General features: G+C 39.8%; 1 protein-coding gene across 50 annotated transcripts in view; it reads right to left on the reverse strand.

The window, feature by feature from the left end:
* Positions 1–22038, reverse strand: part of Ank2 (ankyrin 2) — a 530016-nt gene that overhangs the window by 84845 nt on the left and 423133 nt on the right. For 42 of the 50 annotated variants that reach the window (XM_026783964.1, XM_013349981.2, XM_013349975.2 and 39 more), the window contains 7 exons: positions 20808–20906; positions 20549–20647; positions 14956–15054; positions 8478–8675; positions 4073–4171; positions 3359–3457; positions 1755–1952 (listed from right to left, as the gene is read on the reverse strand). In XM_026783964.1, the coding sequence (XP_026639765.1) occupies positions 1755–1952; positions 3359–3457; positions 4073–4171; positions 8478–8675; positions 14956–15054; positions 20549–20647; positions 20808–20906 (891 nt within the window). The remainder of the gene's footprint in view (positions 1–1754; positions 1953–3358; positions 3458–4072; positions 4172–8477; positions 8676–14955; positions 15055–20548; positions 20648–20807; positions 20907–22038) is intronic. The other 8 variants (XM_026783988.1, XM_026783987.1, XM_026783998.1 and 5 more) reach the window with 2 other exon arrangements.

The following is a 22038-nucleotide window of genomic DNA, read 5'->3' on the forward strand; positions in this document are numbered from 1 at the left end:
TCTCCTAACTATTTTCAAATGAATATGCTTTTAGTCATATTATAAACAATTGTATGCCCTCTCCTTTTAAAACTGATATTAAATAAAATATTTTGTATCTCAATGTCAGGATTTCCCAACCTGAACAAATGATCAACTGACAAACAGGATTTCAATTTGGTTCAGACTTTCCCTACTGTCTGGATGCCAATAGCTTTCACTGTTAGGTTTTATGTTTATTCTTTTTAAAATGCATATCTGGGTAGACTATACCAGCCCTGTGTTATGGTTTAAACATATCTGTCAAAATTTCAAAGCAAACTAAATATCCAAATTCACATATTGATGCTACTTGAAGTTGGGGTCACTGGGCTGACTTAGAATTCTGGGAGTCCACAAGGAGGAGGAGCCCACCTTCCATCTGTGATCTCTCCACTGCATCCTCCTGTATCACGAAAACCCTCACCAGATGCCACAGATGTGCTCTCAGCATCCTGCTGGACTTCTCAGCCTCCAGAACCGCAAGCCAATTCAAACTGTTATTCCTTATAAAGTTCCCGGTCTCAAGTACTTTGTCACAACAAGAGACCACAACATGACACCTTAAGAAAAGGATCTTGGAGGACTTTCAATAAAAAGGACTTTCAACACGAAGATGAAGGATGCAAAGAGGGCACTTCTGAGTGATAAAGTCAGGGACCAGAGCTCTAGACACAGAACCTAAGGTATCACAGTTCCTCCAAAGGGTGCATGTTATTTGACGCTTCTGATGTTAGTAAGCAAATGTGTACTTGATATTCCAAAGATACTGGTTAAGTTACTAGCCACACATGGAAAGCATACTGTTTGTGAAAAATCCTAAGTTTAATTTTTATCTTGCCCAAGCACATGGTACAAACAAAAAGCACCAAGAGATTCAAATAGCCAGGTAGGAAGCATAACTATAATTTTTAGTTTCTCAGCAGGTGTTTCCAGGTTGATATAAGTAAGTCAGTCTGTAGTAGGCATACACTTTCATGTTTGAATGATTTTACCCTTATATGCTTGACTATTACATTATAATTAATATGGTCAGCTACAAAGGCTATTCACTGGGAGGGGGAACTTAAATTATTGTGGAGCTTTCTCTAAAATGGATTTCTAACCAGATCCACTGTCTAAGGTGGGCTGAAGGTGCCTTAAAAGTCTGTATTTTACTAAGTTCTTGGGTCACAGTGCAGAGGTAACTGTCATTTGGCTTGGGTGGTAGACACGGACCTGTTAACTCATATTCACCTGTTGAAGCCCAACTTCAAGTTGGAACCACTCTCTTATCTGTCTCTGTCCCTGGATCCCTAATGACTTTCTTACTGCAATTTGCAATTACAACCAGCAGAAACTAGGGCACTGTGGCTGCCAACATGCTTAGTTCTTAGAAACTATGGGCTAGCCTCTTGAGATGTGCACACCACGCTGAGAAACTGTGAACTCAGAGTGGTACAAAGAGATAATGAAAGTGACTTGAAAAGACAAGTAAAGACCCACAATGCAGGTTTATGGAAAGTAAACCCATGAGAACAACTGGCATGCTCCCCTGGCTTTCTAGCTTGCCTTCCTTGCTAACTTGGGGTTTGTGACATAGCCTTGCTTCCTTTGTGCGCATACACACACACACACACACACACACACACACACACACACACACACTACACACACACAAAGCTCATTTCTTTGCTTGGCTTCTGTTTAAATTTCTCTAGCAGACTTTATTGCAGCCAGGGTCTAGAAAACAATACCTTGGTTGACATGTGGATATTGGCTCCTTTTTCCAGAAGCAAGGTGACCATATCTGTGTGGCCCTCTTGTGAGGCCAGATGCAGTGGAGTGACCCCTTGCTTCGTCACAGTGTTGGTCTCAGCTCCATAGCTCAGCAGTGTGGAAGCTATCTGCATCTGGTTCTTCTTGGCAGCAATGTGTAAAGGAGTGTAACCATTCTACAACAGAAACAAAAAGATGAATGTGACACACACAGTACACATACACACATCACACACACATCACATCACACACACACGCAGAACACTTAGTAAGTACTCCAATGTTTATCTCCAATGGAAATAATAAAGCATAACCAGCCAGAAAAGATAAATGTAAGCTTTTTAATTCAAACTCTTACTTATGACATTTTCATCTAACCATACCCATATCTTTGTAACCAAAGACAAAATAGTCCCCATTATACTCTAGAATAGATACAGACATAAAAGCATGAAACCTGAAAGTCTCGTCATTATTACATTCTCTCCCAAATAAGAAAGTATGTCAGATACCTCTTCTACACGATAGTTCTTAAATACCTGGAGGTGGATTTCATCTCTAGCTAATGAGTTCTCTAGAGTCTTCTCTCTTCTAGGCTAAACATCCCATTCCTTCAATTCTTCCTCACCCTTTGGTCTCCCTGAAAGACGACCTGCTCTGAGCTGACTATGATCTGCCCATAATGCTCCCAAACCACAATTTCACATCACTGAATTCTATATATCAGATCCAATTCTAACCACACAGAATCAAATTGAGCAACTTCTATGGGATTGCTACAATGCTTGTATTCTAACTCGAGTGTTCTTTCCACTCCTTGAGCAAATACTGTTGCAGTCCCAGAATAAGCCAGGCTCTGTGACGGGTAAAGGAACACAAAGGATGATAAGATTTGTGTTGTTAGGAACCTGATGTGACATTACTCTTTTCCAATCATGATCAATATTTTAAAGATGTGATCCTAAAATATACTTTTTTTAAATAAGTGACTGAAAGATGTGACATCATGTATAATTTCAACATAAATACATATTCATAAACAGCACAAACTAAGATAGTCTGTTGACAGGTAACCAGGCTTGGCAAAAGCTGTGTTTGATTATAGATGAACGATATACACCAAGAAGGGGCTGGGAGTCTAGAGGCCCACTTAAAAAGATCCACAATGCAGCTGACCCAGATGCACATTGAAAAGGCAAATAAACAAGAGACTCTTTATAGGGGCAGAGTGAGAAGTTTGGTGCTAGAAGGAACAGGGATATGAAAGTTCTGTTTTATAGGCAAAAAGGAAAAACCTATAATGCCTTTGTCAGGTTACATTTCTCAGTATCTAAAACACTGACTGCTAGGAAGAAGATCCATCTCCACAAACTCCTCTGCACTCTCAATGGCTAACTTCCAACTCTAAAAATTGCAAAAAAAAAAAAAAAAAAAAAAAAAGGTTTTAGACAAAGCAATTGGTAGAAACAGAAAAAAGGAAAAAGTTATCAAAAATTATAACTATCTCATTGCAGTTATTTGAAAGCAAGGTCCATGTATACTCAGATTATAGCTACATGGCAGCTGGGGCTGTGGTCCTCACCTTGGCAGTGGCGTGAGGGGAAGCACCCTTCTCCAGCAGCAGCAGCGCCACCTTCTGGTTGTCATAATGAGCAGCAACATGGAGCGGGGTAAGGCCATTCTGTAAGGGGGGTGTTTAAATCTCAGCATTAATACATTAGCGTTAGCTGCTCTGAAGCTACCAGGATGCATGGACGGTGCTATCAATTAATTACACGTTAATTAATTAATATGGTCAATGGAAAGAAAAAACATAATATGATAATTTTCATATTAGAAATACAACTAAAATGGAAAATGTTTGTGCTGAAAATTAGCAAAGGGCAGCTTCCTGGTCATGACAAACAGAAGTTAAATTTCTGTGTACATCACAAGGATTCTTCTTGGCATAGAGGAGCCGTGGGCTCCTTAGGATAAGAATACACATTAGAGACACTGCAAGAAAAAAAAATGCTTCTAAATTGTAGTGTCTGACAACAGTCGGGCCATGTACGTGTGTATTTGCTGTACATTTGCCTGGAGCATTCATCTTTTTTGATGACTGTGGTGGCGCACGCCTTTAATCCCAGCAGAAGGAGGCAGAAGCAGCCGGATCTCTGTGAGTTCGAGGCCAGCCTGGTCTACAAGAGCTAGTTCAGGACAGACATCAAAACTACAGAAAAACCTTGTCTCGAGAAAACAAACAAACAAAAAAGTCAACAGTTGATGATTAAAGCATACTATGGAAACTGCTTACCTTTCCTGCCGAGTCTGCGGCTGCTCGGCGCTGCAAGAGAAGTTTTGCCACATCCAAACTTCCATACTTGGCTGCTACGTGCAGGGGAGTGAAACCCTTCTATAGTGCGACAAAGAAATATGAAAATTAGGGAATTAGGGTTTTTTTTTTCTTCAAGTCCTTACAAAACTTTTGTTAACCCATTAAACAAACACTATTGATTCTCCATTTGTAAAAAATGACGGCACGATGTCTGTTACATAGATAAGTAAAAGGGTTAGGAGTGAAATTTAAGAGAAACTGGTAGAAGCTCTGTTACGCTTGATGGGGTGAACAACAAATGTATCTGAAGTACTGGAGACTGAAACTTGCCGTTAACAGATTTGAGATTCATAATATCCTCTGGTGTCAGGATACTGTTCTGATTTATGAATGGAAAACAAAATACCAAAAAGCCTGCCTTTCCTTTTGCCTCTAAAGTGAACACAACCAAGTAAAAAGCTGCCTTTGATTTCTTTCATTAATATTTTTCATTAAAAAAATATTTGTTTAAATTTTAGAATATTTAGGAAGCTTGAGTTAAAAACAATTATTTGATTCAACTGACTTTTTTTTTTGCAAAACTGGCTAGATTATCTACATAATAAAAATATTCTATTAAGAATACCTTTTTAACATTCTGACATTTCTCCCCTTTCCCAGAAGACCATGCTGTCCAAAGACCAATTTATCTAGTCAAATCTATCGTCCTGGTTTTCCATTGGCTGACCAATACCAGATACTTAACCACACTGAAGCTTCAACAATGTGCTTTTAAAGGGTGCCTGTCCAAGTCTGGACCGACAACCAGGGAGCTTGCATGGGACCAACCTAGGCCCTCTATGTATATGTGACAGTTGTATAGTTTGGTCTACCTGTGGGACTCCTAGCAGTAAGATCACAAACTGTCCCTAACACTTTGGCTGGCTTTGGGCAACCTATTTCTCATTTTGGGTTGCTTTGCCAAGCCTTATGACAAGGGTGTGGGGATAGTTTAGTCCTACCAAAACTTGGTAAATCATGTTTTGTTGATACCCATGAGAGGCCTGCTCCTTTCTGAACAGAAACAGTGGGGGAGTGGATTAGGGAGGGGGCAAAGGGAAGGTGGAGGGAGGGAATGGGAGAAGAAGAGGAAGGGGAATCTGCAGTAGAGTTGTAAGATAAATGAATAAATTTTATTAATAATAAAAAGATGCCTATCCTATACATTTATATGCATACATTCATTGTTCTGTGAGCCTAACCAACAGCCGTACTTCAATGAGTAGCATGCTATAAATAGGGTCCCAGTCCTGAAACCTCCAGGGGACACAGGTCCTGAGCTGTGATGTCTACCCGTCCTCCAGGGCAGATACTTCAGTCACCTGCTTTTCTGGAACAGTAGTAGGAGTTGGAGAATTCTAACACTGACCAGGATATAGAAAATAAACCCAGAAAATACTTCTGCACTGAGCACTATTTAAGTCCCTGTACTGGGTGACTGTGTGTGTCAACTTGACACAAGCTAGAGTCATCAGGGAGGAAGGAGCCACAGTTGAGAAAACGCCTCCATAAGATCCAACTGTAAGGCATTTTCTCAATTAGTAACCAATGCAGCAGAGCCCAGCCCACAGTGGGGCCATCCCTGGGCTGGGGGTCCTGGCTTATATAAGAGAGCAGGCTGAGCGAGTCATGAGGAGCAAACCAGTAAGCGGAACTCCTCCGTGGCCTCTGCATCAGCTCCTCCCTCTAGGTCCTTCCCTGTTTGTGTTCCTGTTCTGACTTCCTTCAGTAATGAACAGCAGTATAGAAGTGTAATCCGCAGAAGCTCTTTTATCCCCAATTTACTTTTTGGTCACAGTATTTTTTTCAAAGCAAAAGACCCTAACTAAGCCCCCATCAAAATTCAATGATTCAAATAGTAATCTCCCGAGAACCAATACTGCCCTTTCTTAGTGCCATAAGGCAAATTATTTTTAATTAAGATAATGTTTTTCTTTCTATCAAAAAAGAAAAGAGAAAAAAATGGTCTTCACAGTTGTTGGAAGAGAGTGGATCGTCTGGCCTTTCCCCTGTGTGGGACAGATGTGGGAATTACTTCTTCCTCGAGCATCCATCCACAGAAATTCGACTGCTGCCAAGGCTCCGCTCCGTGCACCCTGTGCACAACAGGGTTGGATGGCGCTACCCTGGGGTGAAGTTGATTTCTCTGACACAGCCTCACAGGGAGGAAGAAAAAGAAGCTCCTTGTCCTTACAATGCAGCTGAAGTTGGGCTGACCCCTCTGTACAGCTGGAAACCCTTATCAGACAAAACTGCATAGTGACGTCACTGCACAGTGATGGGCAGGGGTAGGGAGCATCGCTTGAGTCCCAGGGCCCCATGTGAATCTCAGCAAAGTGTCATCTCCCTCTGGTATCTATAAACACTTTGACGGCTTTAATGATGACGAGTCACCAACATCCAGCCGTCCTTGGTCACTAAACTGTTCTGTTTCATAACCGCTTCTATTTTATTGCCCTACTGTACTATGGCATTGGTTATTTTTTCAATCCTAAAAATCCTTGAAAGACAAGAGACTATTTTCCACTCTTCTACCTTTACACATATTAGTTCTATCCCTCGTCCACTGGGATGGCAGCCGTGTTTCATGGGTTACCCTTGTCCACTGTGCATTTGTTGCTTAGGGTCTAAGTTCTGATTTTCTTCTTTTTGAAGAATTTATTTTTAACATTTGTTCACCTTTTCAGGTTTCATAATTTGAAATTGTCAATGTGTTATGTCAGAACATTTTAAAAGATATATTATTCTTATTCTACGTATCAGAGTGCATGCCTGAATGTACGATGGTGTACCACATGGCACTTCAGAGGGCAGTAGAAGGTGTCATAATCGCTAGAACTGGAGTTATAGGTGGCTGTACATTTCTTTGTGAGTGGCAGATCCTCTGTAAGAGCAGCAGGTGCCCTTAACTACTAAGCTATCTCTCCAGCCCCATTTCTGAACATTTTTGACAGTCATGGTCCAGTAGGCTTGTATTAATAGTAACTACTGGGCAGTTCTCACTTCTGAGGGCTCAGAGGCCACAGCGCTACTGCAGTCCACACTTATTAGCTTCCTTCTAATCATGCACAGTATTTACTATGTAATTTAATGTCATTTTAATTCATCTGAACTGCCATTGCATGTGTGGGAAGCATTTTACCCTGAGACAAGCTCATGTATTCTAGGATCCTATGCGCCTTCTTTTTCTGTTCTTCTGCACTTGCTCCGTCTGATTCGCTCCAGCTATGTGGGCATGTTCACACTTTATTGTAACTCAGCTCCATGTAGTGAGTTTCTAGCGAATATATCCAAGAGAAGGAAAAGCAGCCTTGCATCACCATGGAGCCTTGCACACAGGTTAGGATAGTATAGTCTTCGTTTGGTGTTAGTACCTGTGCTGATGTGCTCATGAGTTGATGTGCAAACCTCTTCTGTGTAGACACTGAGGTAACTTGGAGAAGAGTGAAGGCAGGAACGGTTGCTGTGGTGGTTTGGATAAGTGCCCCTCTCCCCCCCCCCCCGTTGGCTCAGGCATCTGAATACTTTGTCTTTAGTTAGTCACACTCTTTGGGGCAGTTATGGGACTTACAGGTACAGCCGTGCTAGAGGAAGTATATCACTGGGGATACCTTCTGAATGTTTACAGCCTGGCCTTACTTCCCATTCTTTTTCTGCTTCCTAGTGTGCTGATAAAATGTGACCACCCAGATTCCTTCTCTGGCTCCCCGCTGCCATGTCATCCCTGCAATTGTAAGCATCGACCTTCTGGAACCACAAGCCAAAATAAAGTCTCTCTAGTCTCTCTTATATAAGCTGCTTTTGGTCATGGCACTTTATCTTAGCAACAAAAAAAGTAACGGATACAGTCGGATACTACAAAGGAAATGAGATACCAAATGAGAGGAGGGGCAAATACTGGGAAAGGCAGGATGAAGCAAAGGGGGCTGTCGCTCAGCTCTGTTACCCAGCAGAAAACAGGGCTAATCTAATGCAGTATTTTCTACTTCATCATTGATGCCATTTGAACATATTAGGGACCCCCTTTTTTTCCCCTAGAGAATATGTTTTATAGCTTTTTTATTATGAAAAGAAAAAGTAACCTTTGCTTTGTGGTAAAGAAGTTATGATAATTACCTTTCTGGATGCTTATACCAAAAGGAACTAGCACTTTAATTAGAAGATGGGAATATGAGACTTTTCCTTGAAGATGTTACCTAAAATTTTGCAATCCCTTCTCATCATTTAGATTACAATCTAAACAACTTGAGGAAGACACAAGTCAGAGGTTTTTCCCCTCCTAAAGCTTCTGCAGTTGAGCACGGGCCTGGACTTGGCACTTGTGCTCTCTTAGCTGGCCCCTTACCTTGGTCGCTAAGGAGTGTGCTGCTCCCGCTTCCAGCAGGACAGAGGCCACGTCTACCTGTCCTTCCCGAGCAGAGATGTGCAGGGGTGTGTACCCATTGGTAGTGGCTGCATCTGGATGAGCCATATGTTGTAGAAGTAGCTGGACAATTTCTGTCTTACCCAGTCGGGAGGCAATATGTAAAGGCGTCTGTTCCTCCTACAACTCAAGGCAAGAGATCAGTTAGCGCCTGGCAAACCCAATCTTACTAGGAATGTCTGCTTCTCAAAACACTCAGTGATACCTTCTTCGAATCTCTACTCAGAAACAAAAATTGTTATTACCCTCCCATGGCTTCATTCGTATTTGTTGTAGAGTGATCAATTTGGTTACAAAATCTCCCTTAAGTTTTTAAAATGGTTTTATATGTTTGTTTGTTTGTTTATGTGTATGAGTGTACATGTATGCAAGTGCAGCATGCATGTGCAGTTCCCGTGGAAGTCAGAAGAGGCATCAGATCCCCTGGAACTGGAGTTACAGACAGCCATGAGCTCCATGTGAGTGTGGAAGCTAAAACCAGTCTTCTGAGAGAGCAGCAGGTACTCCTAACTACTAAGCCTTCCCTTAGATTTTTAAATAGGTTGTACTCTCATAAACTTGGTCTTTGCTTGATGAACACCCAAAGAGCATCTCTTAACTACTTAAGTCTTCAATCCTATCTTGTGCTTACTAGTATGCGAACTCGTGGTTTTGAAAAAGAATGAAATTCAGTCCAGAAATCCTAAGACCTAGGTTCTCCTCCTCCAAGAGCTTTCACTGAGAGTCAGGATTATTCTGGGAACGGAACCAGAGAAAAGACCCAACTGGAAAATGCTATCCCTACTTCTCTCCTGAGCCAAGGACACAACTGCTGGTCACTTTGTTCTAGGAGAACTGTGAATAAAGACGGCATTGTGATATTATTTAAAGAGAGGCTCTTCCAGGAAGCGCTGCAGATGGGCCTGTACCACACATCTAGGACTTCAAAGATGAAATGGAACGCTGGCAAAATGAAAATGGAGGGAACTCTCTGCCAAGTGATTTTTGTTCTAGAAGCAGAGAGGATGGAGCTGAGTGGAAGGGACAGGAAGAACATATCCAGCGAAGCTCATAAGATCACCTGACTCTAACGTGTAGTCACAGATAATGTTCTCAGGGTTATAGAACCAGGAAAAGCCACTGTCTCTTATAAAAGTAAAAAAGGAGCATGCTGTTAGGAATGCAAAGGGGTGTATCTTTATAATCTTCCCCAGGGTAAGTCATCATAAAAGCAAGGAAGGAAAAGCTGGGGAAGCTGCCAGGGATAAAAAGGAAAGGAGAAAAAATATAATAGATCTGTCCAAATAAATATAATACTTTAACGTTATTTTTTAAAAATATATAGGAAGAGATGAAATAGAATAACATGAGTTTCAAAGAAGGGAGAAATTAATAAGTTCTATAAAAATCCTCAGCTTATAAATTTCTTTTGTGCATGATGCATATATGACTTGCCATAGTAGGCACCAAAAAGAAGCATAAAATGTACTATTTGCTAATTTTTCCAGTTAAAATGAACAATAATGTAATGGGGTCTCGAAAGAGATACATAAGATGGCCAAGAAGAAAATGGCCAGGACAAAGTGAGCAGGAATAAGCAGAAGAATAAATGGTGAAGAAGCATTAGGTCAGGATGCTGAGAAGAGACCCAGCGACTGTCTGCAGCAAGGGTCTCCTGTAGACCTCTGCCGGGATAGCCCAGTAGAAGGGGGTGCAGAGAGTGACACACTCAAATGTAGCTTTAAAAACTATTTTTTAAAGAATATTGATTTTATTTTACATGTATGGGGAAATTGTGGCTTTTAGTGAGTAGAAAGAGGTTGGCGGATGGTGACGTTTGGAGCACTCTCTAGTCAAGTAACAATCTCTAGCAGGCATTAGTTCCTGGATTGGTGACGTTAGTTAATTAACCAGTAGTTACTGGTTAAATGATTTACTGTGATTCCCTAGCACTCAGACCCCAGAGTGGGAAGGGCTTGTCTGTTCACTTCTTTGTTGGTTTGTTTAAATAAAAGTTAATCATGCTTTACCTACTTTAAAAATGCTTTTGGTATATTTTCATTTGAAAGTGGAAAAGGAAATAATATAATTTTATTATTATGAAAATCTTTCAATGTTTAAGCAGGTATATAAAGTCTTTTCAGGCTTGGGCATTTATTTCTTTGTTGAATGGCAAAACTTGTATCTGCTTCCTTGGGATAAATTTAACCGAAATCAAGGCACAGAATTGGGAAGCGCAGAAGACTCAGGAGAATGACAAAATTACAGAGGAGTTCTGGTCCCCTGACCCTTTCCAATACAGCCTTTTCACAAAGCATAAGGGACTGGGCCACAGCCCAGACAGGAAGCAGGTTGTCTCTGCTTCACTATGGAAGTCTACTATTTATTTTGCTCCTAGGCAACCAAAATTAGGGAGACTTGCTGAACCCAAGCTTTTTACAAAAAGATAGAAAGAACAGTATCTGGGCCAAGGTTTAAAATTTTGATGAGATTCCTGCTACTAATGCTTCCCCAAACCATGTCTGCTGTCAGCCGAGCAAAATTTTAGGAGTTGAGCTTTAAATAAGCTTGAACCTGAGGATCCTGCCATTGCTCAAACCTAAAAGCGAAGGCAAGGCCCACAACTGTGCTAACAGAACACATCTCTAAACAAAAGGGATTCCAGAGGGCAGACCTTGGTAGGCTTCTGACTTAAATCCACGAAGGGCAAAGGACAAATAGGGACTTCCAGAAAGGACTGGCCAAGGTCAACACCTTGGCTCACCAAGACACAAATGCATAGTGACCCCAAATCTGTCTAGAAAAATATGCCTCATGCCATGGGCTGATGAGAATGCAATACCTGTATTTCTGCTTTTTTTTTGGGGGGGGTGCTGGGTAATAACTGGTTAGTATATCTGGGTCCTCTAGCAATGAGCTCTACCTTCAGCCCCAGCTTACAGTTTTAAAATTAAAAATATTAATGTGATTACATGCATTTTTTGTTACATATTAGAAGTAGGAAAAACATGACTTAGCCCCTGGTTATATGAAGATGGCATATTTTTTTAAAAAATCCAAGAGATAAAACTACATACCAAGAGTTCTTGAGCATGAGCCCAATGTAACAAATGAGCATATTTCCTCTTTGGGAAGGGATGAGTTCCAGAGAAGTGGTATCAGGTGAAGAAAGGAACTTGCCATAAACGTGCTTCCTTCCTGTCCAGTACCTGCCCACCTTCTTCTGAGAGAAAGCAGGCATCTCCTGGTCTTGTGGCTCTATCAGGGATGTCAATCATCACCTTCCCCTCCCTAAATAGGCTGATTTATGGGCAGGGCTCAGAGCTGATCCCAGGCTCAATACAGAATATGACGAAAAACTACTTATTTTCTTGGGTAGGTGGGGCAGAAATGAGAGCCTAAGATACATAACAGTTTGTTGACTTCCTTCAGCAAGCCACACCCCAGTCAGCGGGACTTTGATGGAGAGGAATTATTGTCTCCTGGCAGAACCAGTTAGGAGAAAAAAATCAGGGGTATGGAAGGTGTTTTATTTACTCTAATTATGTGATCACAGTTCATCAAGGAAATCTTGAGAAGAGGGCAGAGCCAGTCACTAAAGCCACAATGGAGATCCTAGCCATGCCACATACCAGTCAGTTTAAACTCTCATGCATTCAAAAAAAAGTTAAGAGGTATGCAGTAAAACAGGTCCAGATGGAGAAAACCTCAAAACAGGCTAGAGTGTGTTCAAAAATGTACATAGGCTTAAGAAATAAAAGAGAAAGAAAAAAAAGAAAGAGAAAGAATGTAGACAGATAAAGAAAAAATAGCTTTAAAATGATAATATGTATGTATGTATGTATGAAGACTAAGCCATGTAAAGATAGAAAATACACATGGAGACTGGACCCTATACAGTATTATGTTGATTTTGAATTTTTTGATTGCTGATAAACAAATGACAGCTGCCAAGAGACCTGGGATTGTGAATGAGACTGCTAAATTGACAAATTTAGATACTCTCGTGCTCTCTTTAAAAAAGAATTTTGAAAAACTGTCAAATGGAAGTCAAAAATACTTTGGCAAAGAGATTTTGCATTTGTTTCCACAGGAAAGGAGAGGCTGTGGGTTCCTTCAGAATTAATGTGGATCAGGTATGATTGGTGGGATCTTCTGAATCTTGACAGGTGATGTATATCAGCAAAAGTTATAGCTGATCTTCTCAGGACTTGGCCATTATCTCCATTTTCTCTGGGACCACTAAAGATGTTTTCTCCCACAGGCAACAAGAAGCAGTCTGGGAAACATAATGCCCACATTCCCAATAGATAGAGTGAGTGGCTATTGGCTACTTGGTGGGTTACGGATGTTTGTTATCATTTGGGGGAAAACAGGAATATAGGATAAGAAGACTACTATTAATCTCATATTTTGCATTGGCATGGATTTTGGTATATTGATACAAATTAAAAGTTGTTTTTGTTATACTGTATATATGTTTCTATTCCTGTTTGGGGTCTTGTGCTTATGCAGTTTGTTTAAAAATGCAATGTATAATTAAGAAAGGAGTAGTTAATCATAATAATCAAACTATTCTGTAAGTTATGTAAAATTAGTCACATGAGGTATGTTTTTAAGGTTAAATGGGTATATTTTAGACAGATGATTCTCAAATACTTCAAAGACCTATAGAATGTGGCATTTAAGATGTTTAATAACCCAAGGTTTTTCATGTCAATGAAACACATCTGATCCTGGCAGCACCAATTTGCTTCATAAAAAGGATAATGGCTATCAAAGAAACTCCATATGGAGTTTGCTTTCAATACAGCAAACCTAGCCATTTGGGTAAGAAACTGTTCTTGCCTTGATTGTTGACAGTATGTTGTACAGACTGGACAAACAGGGCACAGAAAAAGACCGTCAAACTTTTCCAAGACAAGGTAGGACAGTCCTTTGAGATTCCTGCTACACAGAAGAGTCTGCCAGACATTCTTTAGGACACAAACAAAACCAACTGAAGAACTTTGCCAATACAAAGAAGAATAGTATTACATCATTCTGGGGTCTTAGATGGAGTTAAAACTAAATAGAGTTATAGTTTTCCTTAGTTACGATCAAAGTAAATTAGGTACAAAACTTTGAAATACTAAGATAAGACAGATAAAGGACTATTTTCTCTGAATTTGCTAAATACAAATGGACTGAATATTATAAATGTAATTCTTACTTGATAACTGTTTTTGTTGTATATAGTTTTACTATTTTAAAGTTGAAACTTTTCATTTTTATTTGGACAATGTGGAAAAGGAAACAGAAAATATAGTAGGGTGAGAAAGCATAGCTGTAATTAGGAAAGATGCACGACAAAGGGAGGGAATTAAATTTTAAAAAATAAATAAATAAATTTTTTAAAAAGAAGAAAAACAAAACAACTATGTGGAAGTTAGAACTGACAGGAAATGGACAAATGTTATCAGGTGATCTCCAGTACCTATTATTCTGGGAAAATAAATATGCAGAATATTCAAATATATAAACACCAAAGTAGAGAGACAGGCAAACAACATAACAAAAATAGAAGAAATAAAACAGGGAAAGGAAAGCATTATAAATTCGAAGCCATTTTGTTTTTCAGTAACTTGGAAAGAGTCAGTATGCAAATCTGATTGGCTCTAGTAGAAAGAAATGATGTTTAGTATGTATAGTGCCATATGATACAGGCAAGACTATAAATTTACAGAATAATAAATGTAAAAGAGATTTTAAAGATTAAAGACTGATAAAGTCAATTCTATACTTCTTGCATGCCAAATGTATCAAATAAAGCTATACTCCATTCCAATGTTACCATAACTTCAATGTATTTTTATTGTATGTACTTACATAGTATTTCTTTTTTCTAGAGTATTATTGATCTGATGCTTTCAATTTAATATCCTACAGTAACTCCTATTGACAGTTAACTTGAGAGGTTGAGAAACACCTAGAAAACTGGTTGTGCATACTTCTGAGCATTTGTGGGGATATTCCCAGAGATGATTAACTAAGGGATAGGGAGTAAATCTTCCCTAATTGTGAGCATCACCATCCAACAGACTGGGTTCCCTGGATGAAGTGCACTAGCAAAAGCATGCGCCTGCATCCTCTTTGCTTCCCAGTGACTGTGAAGTGTGTAGCTTTGCTTTGCTGTGCTATTTAGCTTCACATCAAGCCCAGAAATAGAGATCCATCCAATCCTAGTCTGTGAGCCCTGGTCCAGTTATCCCCCAAAATTCTTTCCTTCCTCCAAGTTATTTTCTCAGGTATTTATTGCATTAATAAGAAGTTGATAGATATGTAAACAGTGGAAATTCAAAACCAAGGAACTAAAGAAGACACAATCTTAATAAGGGAGTCACGTGCTGCAATAGAAGAACGCTGGTGAGCTAGCACCTACCCTGGCTCTGGCATCCACAAGGGCACCATTCCTCAAGAGACATCGGACCACTTCCACCTGCCCAGCCCGGGCCGCCATGTGAAGTGCTGTTTCACCACGCTGCCAGAAAAGAAAGATTGCCCAATCATAAATAAACTCATTGCTCTTGATAGCAAAGAATAAAGATGTCCTTTTTGGTGAAATTCAGCAAGACATCCACGTGTATAAATGATCTATGAGGAGGCATAATTATTTGGTTTAGAAAAACATAGGATTGCATCTTCTCTATCTTTAGAAGAATAAACGTTTATAAATGTTTTCCATCAATGGCAAACCAGTGAACTTACCCAAACATCCAGGACACCCTATGGTTTAACTTCAGGACCAGTCTTGTGTAACTTACATGGGGTTAGGTGAAGGTGTGATCTTTCATCCTACAAACCTAAAATCTTTCATCCATCCCGTTCAATGAGAAACTCCAGATGTCAAAGGTCAAGTCAATACATTGCAAAAATAAATCGTATCACTTATACCATGCATAAATAATTTCCTTTCAACTTGCAAACCTTCCTTCTGAACAAAATTTCATGCCTGATTTGTCTTTTTGTTCTGAAATTAGACCACAACTACTCATAGGAGAAAACTAATTTTTCCAGGAGGTACCCTGCTTATTTGGATGGTTGTATTTGATTATAAATGGTGATGCAGTAGGCTACCAAGAGGTAAGGGAAGCAGCTGTTAACAGTTTCATTTGCTGCATGGGCATCATGTCAGTCCTAGGCTGTCTCTTCCATAGCAAGGTCTGACATACTCCTCAGGAGAAGATGAAGAAAGTGGTTAGAGATAAGGGATTATTCTCATAGGGGAACCTGTTATCATGGAAGAGGGCAGGGATCTTGTCATTCAAATAATCTCATAGTTAGACCACGATATTAGAATAAGACAGGTTGACTCAGCACAACTCTTCTAGAGGGTAAGCCAACAATAAATAACCAAGCAGAGAAACACACCCCACAGGAACTAAATCGACTTCAAACTTGCCTATCTTGGGATGGAATACTTCTGAAAAAAAAATCCTATGAATTTTCGGAAAACACTCTTAAATTTAAAAGATATAGCATGAAATTAGTGGGGTTCATCGCTCACAGGCCCCCTTTTTGCACCATGATGTCCTTTGCTTTGGGAGGTATGAGAAACTTGTGTCAAGTGATGTGATTGGAAAACATTGACCTAGAAGTTGACATGAAAATTCCCTTCTCACTGACTTCTGTAGGCCTTATTTTCTGATGCAAAATTTTGACTTTTAAAGCAAATGTATATGAAACTTGTTTTATAAAATGACGTTAGTCATGCTTGTCTGTAATTCTCCAGGTACAGAGTGAGAATTTTCTTCCTTAGGCAACCATGGTATTATCCTTTTTTCTTCTGTAATCCACACATATTATAATTATATAACTTATATCTTATAATTAGAGAATTTATAATTACAAAAAAAAAGAAAAACTCAAAATTTCATTTTTAGGTCTGATGAAGATTTGCTATTTCAGTAATTTTGTAGAAATACAGGCAAGATGATTCTTTTTAGAAATTAAGTCAAAGATGCCCTTAGGAGTTAGTTGAATTTACATGTTTATTTTTAAGCTACATTTTATTATTATGTTTTCAAAATATAAAAATATTTCTAATGCTAGTCTTATTATTTTAAAAAACCTTTATTTTTATACCCATATTAAGTTATCCTCTGACTTCTACACATTTGAAGTGATGGATGCATATATATATATATATATATATATATATATATATATATATATGCTTGATATAAGCCTCAGCTTCCTAGTTCAGAAGCAGTTGACTATATACTCAAAATGGGTCACCCTAATTCATAAAGATTGTCTCCTTCAAGTCTCATTTAAGGACTCTGGAGTAACTGACATTTACTATAAACTGGTGATTACCTCTTTAAATTTAAATTCCTAATGTTTGTGCAGAAGGATAAGAAAAAGAAACTCAGCAAATACTGCATATTGCCTTACTTGGGACCTTCTGTTTCCTAATTGTTAGGGACAGTCTGATGTCCTATTTAAACAACTTAACTTTAGAGATTTGTAAATAATAATAATAATATAAAGTGGGAAATTAAGCATAAATCTTCTAATTGGTTATAAGGAGATGGAAATCCTTAGTGACCCATGTTGTACTCTCCAGAGCCCCCAAGTGCTGTCAGTGAATATGTCGGGGAGTTTTATAGAACACAGGTTACCAGTTAAAGTTCACATATAAATTTTATGGGAAGGGAATTTGTCAGGGAAAAAAAAATGTGTCTGCAAATGTCTGAGTTCTTGGTGCATCTTAGACTTGGTGTGGATTTTCAGGCAAAATGAAACTGGCAGGAGGATGCACATGTTCACGTTCAAAGCGAGCACCAAGTCATGCCCCTCTTCCGCAGCTCTGAAACTGGCTCAGCAGACAGCTACATTGACTCCCGCTTTGGTTGCATGTAGTTGGAAAGCATCAAAGCACAAAAGACAGAATTGCATTCTGGATGCAACACGATGTCAGCAACACACAGAGGTGCCAAGGGTGGGTGCACTGGGGTCAGGACAGGACTGACACTGTCACAGCAAGCAGGCAGTCTGTGTCCACACAGCTCTGTAATCAAATCGCAAAGTTCTGGGTCCAGTAGCAACGTCCTAATATCTGGAGAACACACAAGTTCACAGGCACCACACTGCTAGAGAAAGTGACATTCTGCCTGATGTAGGGTTGCCAGACTTAGCAAATAAAAAGTTCAAGTGTTCATTTCAATTTTAATTCCAGACAATCGAGTAATTATTTTTATCACGTTTCAACAGTTGCATGACATCTCCTCACATGCAAAGGAATCCAGTGTTTATCTGGAATGAAAATTGAACAAGGAGTTTTGTATTCTGACCAGTAACTCTACTCTGTCTCCTATCAGAAGGATATAGCTTTTAAAAAGAAAACGAACAAACAAACAAAAAAATCCAGGGATCCTGTAAAGAAGGGGGTGGGGGTTGACTGGTGTGTCCCAAGTGTTTGTTGGAGGGGGCAAACAGAAACAATATAAAGGACAAACAGAAGAAAGCAGTGAAGAAATTTAGGACAACTGTCTTGTGGGAGCTAAAGATTCACACGTCATTGCCAAATCCAAGATTCTTACAAAGACTAAAGGTTGGGAACACTGGAAATCTGAGGGCAGTCTTACTATCCGTGTCCCTGAGGAGACCACATGACAGTACAGTAATCAACAAATTATTCAGAATTGGTTGTGGATTATTTTGTGAAGAATTTTCAAAACTGTCTACTAAAAGAAACTTCAGCTGGGCAGCGGTGGAGCACACCTTTAATCCCTGCACTCAGGTGGCAGAAACAAGCAGATTCCTACGTTCAAGACCAGACTGGTCTACAGAGTGAGTTCCCGGACAGCCAGGGCAACACAGAGGAAACCCTGTCTTGGAAAACCAAAAAAGAAAGAAAAAGAAATTCATCCATGCTCTCTGCTTAATATAATTGCAGACATCATTGCGGTGATATGATGATATATTCTAACATATCACTATTGCTTCTGCCATTCCTGGAGGTATTGAAATGCAAGCAAGGAAAGCGGAAAAATACCGGGGGAAAAAAATAAAAACAAAATAGCAAGAGTGGGTCGCCACACAGGAGTGCTTTTCTTGAAAGTTACTGTGCTGTGGGCAAGACAGTTCAGGTCCAATTTTTTTTTTTAAAGAGAAAATAAAATGAAATGAAAATTACAACATTTTTATTTTTTAGGAAATGACAAATCCATGTAATGTAATTATAAAAAGGGAGAATTTGATATTGAGTAAAATAATTCTCACTACTGATCTGTCTCTGTAAACTTTTGATAAGAGTTTTTGAAAATAAAAGATTAATAAGAAGCAAAAAGATGATTTTTTTCTTTTTCTCTCTCTGTGTATGTGTGCGCGCACATGTGCATGTGCCAGGGATTCAGATGACTTCCTCAATTGCTCTTCACTTATTTTTTTGAGACAGAGTCTCCCAGCAAACTTGAAGCCCATCAATTGCTAGACTATCTGGTCAAAAGCCTCAGGAGTCCTATCTGTCTCCATTGTGAGCTCTGGGACTGCAGAAACACACAGGACTTTTATGTGGAGAGACATGGATGGAGCTTAGACCCTCATACTTACATGGCAAGCACTCACTGACTGAGCCGTCTCTCTGGCCCCATGAGTTTTTTAAGCATTCAACAACTATTCAACTCAAGCTGGCACATTAGGAAATGACTCTTGTACTTGGTGGTTAAAAATTGCCATGTAATGTTATATTTTTATAAGGACAATATATTATAATTAAGGAAACATAAATACAGACCTGAAGTTCTTTAATGGTTTTACATTCTCACTCTTGAGTAATATAAAGAGTATATCAAATGAATTGGGTTCTCCCATGGACTCTGTCCCAGCACCAGAGCCTTCAAAAACTGCATAAAAGTACCGAGAAATGAGAACGTGGGAAGTGTGTGGTAAGAGAGAACCCAGGTATTCTCTTTCACAGCACACACGGGGAGAACCAGCCCCAAATGAGCACATGCTGCAACCAACAGCTGCAAGTAGGTTAACTTTATTAGTGACTGCTGATGTTCGTGTGGGGAGAATTATTCTGTTGCATGTGCTTTTTAAAAACTGAATCCTCCTGCAGTCCTGGAGTGTCTATTATCTGAATAAAAACACACAGTGGGTTCTCCTTCCTTGGGGAAATTTTGTATCAAGGTTAATTGCGATGAAAAAGTGACCAGAGATAGTTTAAAGGGTGATTCAAGACAGCAAGAGAAATGCACATATCCCGTGAAAATCCTACTTTAGGCCGGACAGAATTCTGGAACACCCAGTACTTAGTGGCAAGAAGCAAGGTGCCAGAAACTAGCATTCATTTCACAATATTGTTGATACCCGCTTCAGGTGTGAGAAACCTTCACTGCACATATGAATAAGACGGAAGCTAAAACTCATTAGGAAATGGCAACTGTCATGTAGGATAGAGAATACTCTGATACGAAGAGCAATTATCCTCACTGGAGCCTCTGTCTGATTAGTCTTTGCCAAGACTGATTATGGAGCTTACCTAGTGGAAATTACCTGGAATACAATGCATTCAAGCAAGCTAGGGTGAACCCTGAAGACTGTTTTGCAAGCCATCCTTCATTCGTTTTCAGAGATGTGGGTTTGTTTGAAGCACACTGTTAAGGCTGCCTCAGACACACAAGACTCCTGCCTCAGCTTCCTGACGGCGAGAGACTGCAGATGTGTGTTCAACCACACTCAGCCTCAGGGGAGTTTTAAAAACACACTCTGTTCTCCTATATGCATTAGATGAATGTTTACTTCATCTGCACCAGGAAGCCTAAGCCATGTCAAACCCAGCTTCCACTTATGTTCTGACACCTGGATTCTGCATTTAGGAAAGTTCCAAATGTTAGGTTACAAAATGTCGTTCCAGTGGCCCTTCTCTGAGCTCTGATGACACACACATACAGGCCCACACACACACCCACTCTGAATGTCTCATCCTTTCTCCCTGTGGTTATTCTGACCCAAGCCATACTCACAATGTTAGTGACATCTGGAGAGGCTCCGTTCTGCAGCAGAAGGAGGACAATGTTCAAGTGGCCCATGAAGGCAGCCACATGTATTGGTGTGAGGCCAGACTGTGAAACAAAGCAACAGTAGTTTTACTCCTCTGCACGGTGGGCTTTGGGGGGGCTTCTTCAGATCAATAAGACGAGTGAAGAGGACAGAGGATGGGTGGGAGGAAGAGGAAGGTGTGAGAGAAGGAATGTTTGGTGAGAAGCTGGAACACTTTTCTACCTCTGTTATAGCTTGGATTGAAGCCCCATATTTCACCAGCAGTTCCATGACTTTGATGCGGTTTTTCTTGCAGGCAATGTGCAGTGGAGTAAAACCATTCTGTGCAAAAGACAATCGAGTTAGTTGAAAACATGCAGAAACAATTCTCACGCAACTCCATGCCGGCACAGCACAGCCAATCATGTTGGACCGTCACATAATGTCTCCGTCTCTTCAAACCATATTGAAGTGGAAATTTGGGAAGAGAAGTGGTGGTGGTGTGTGTGGGGGGGGGGTAAGCTGAATTTTGCTTCTGTCATTCTGAGTGCAGACAGTGGAGACAGACAAAAGCAGAGGAAAGTATGTGAGCGTACTTTTCACAGGAGAAAACAAATAGAGGGCAAATACGCTTTAGGTGGCCCAAGGTGTTTTAGGCTGTCTGGACTGGTCAGGTGAGCGAGAAAAGATGGAGGGAGCAGAAGAAGATTTCGAAAGTGGAGGTCCAGTTTCTCAGGGCATAAGAATTGTTCATCTGCTTGCAAAAAAAACTAACAATATGACATCTTTATAAAAAAAAGTGTTTCAACTTTGCTATTTTTTCCCCTCGGGGAGAGTTTCAAATTAGCTGAAATTATGCTGACAATATTTACGAAGAGAAGTTAAGTTTTATATTATAATACGTACACCAATCAGATGCATTCAATTTTATAAAGAAACAATTAAGTTCCCAAATATATTTTATTTTATGTGGAAATCATTACATCCCAGAGTATTTTCAAGAATGATACGGTGAATTTCGGGAACGGCTGTCAGAGGACACCCGACGTTAAAGTTCAGAAGTTTTGTAAACGAGGCTACCAGTTTCAGAAACTGGAGAAATCGCATCAACAGTTACCTAGTTCCGGGCTAAATTGTTACATATTATACCTTTTGTCTTTTTATTTGAACAGTTGCTCTTTTACAGAATGACACCTGTCTTGCCAGTTAACAGTTTTAAATGTCCTGGGGACTGAGTGTCATTTGGAGTTCTCTGTTACCAGTTCTCAGGCAAACATATGGTCTCACTTAAGTGGTGACTTTGTGTTCTTCACAGTGGAGTGATGAGCAGAATGTGTTGAGTCATGTTCCCTGTTTATAAACTATGTCATGAGCCAGAGATCAGTAGCCAAATGGACATGCGGCATTAAGATACATGCACCTGATTGCCTGTCGTACTTTCTAAGCTCTTTCATCACTATCTAGTTAAAAAGTG

Source organism: Microtus ochrogaster, chromosome 21 (assembly GCF_000317375.1).
Source record: "Microtus ochrogaster isolate Prairie Vole_2 chromosome 21, MicOch1.0, whole genome shotgun sequence".
NCBI lineage: Eukaryota > Metazoa > Chordata > Mammalia > Rodentia > Cricetidae > Microtus > Microtus ochrogaster.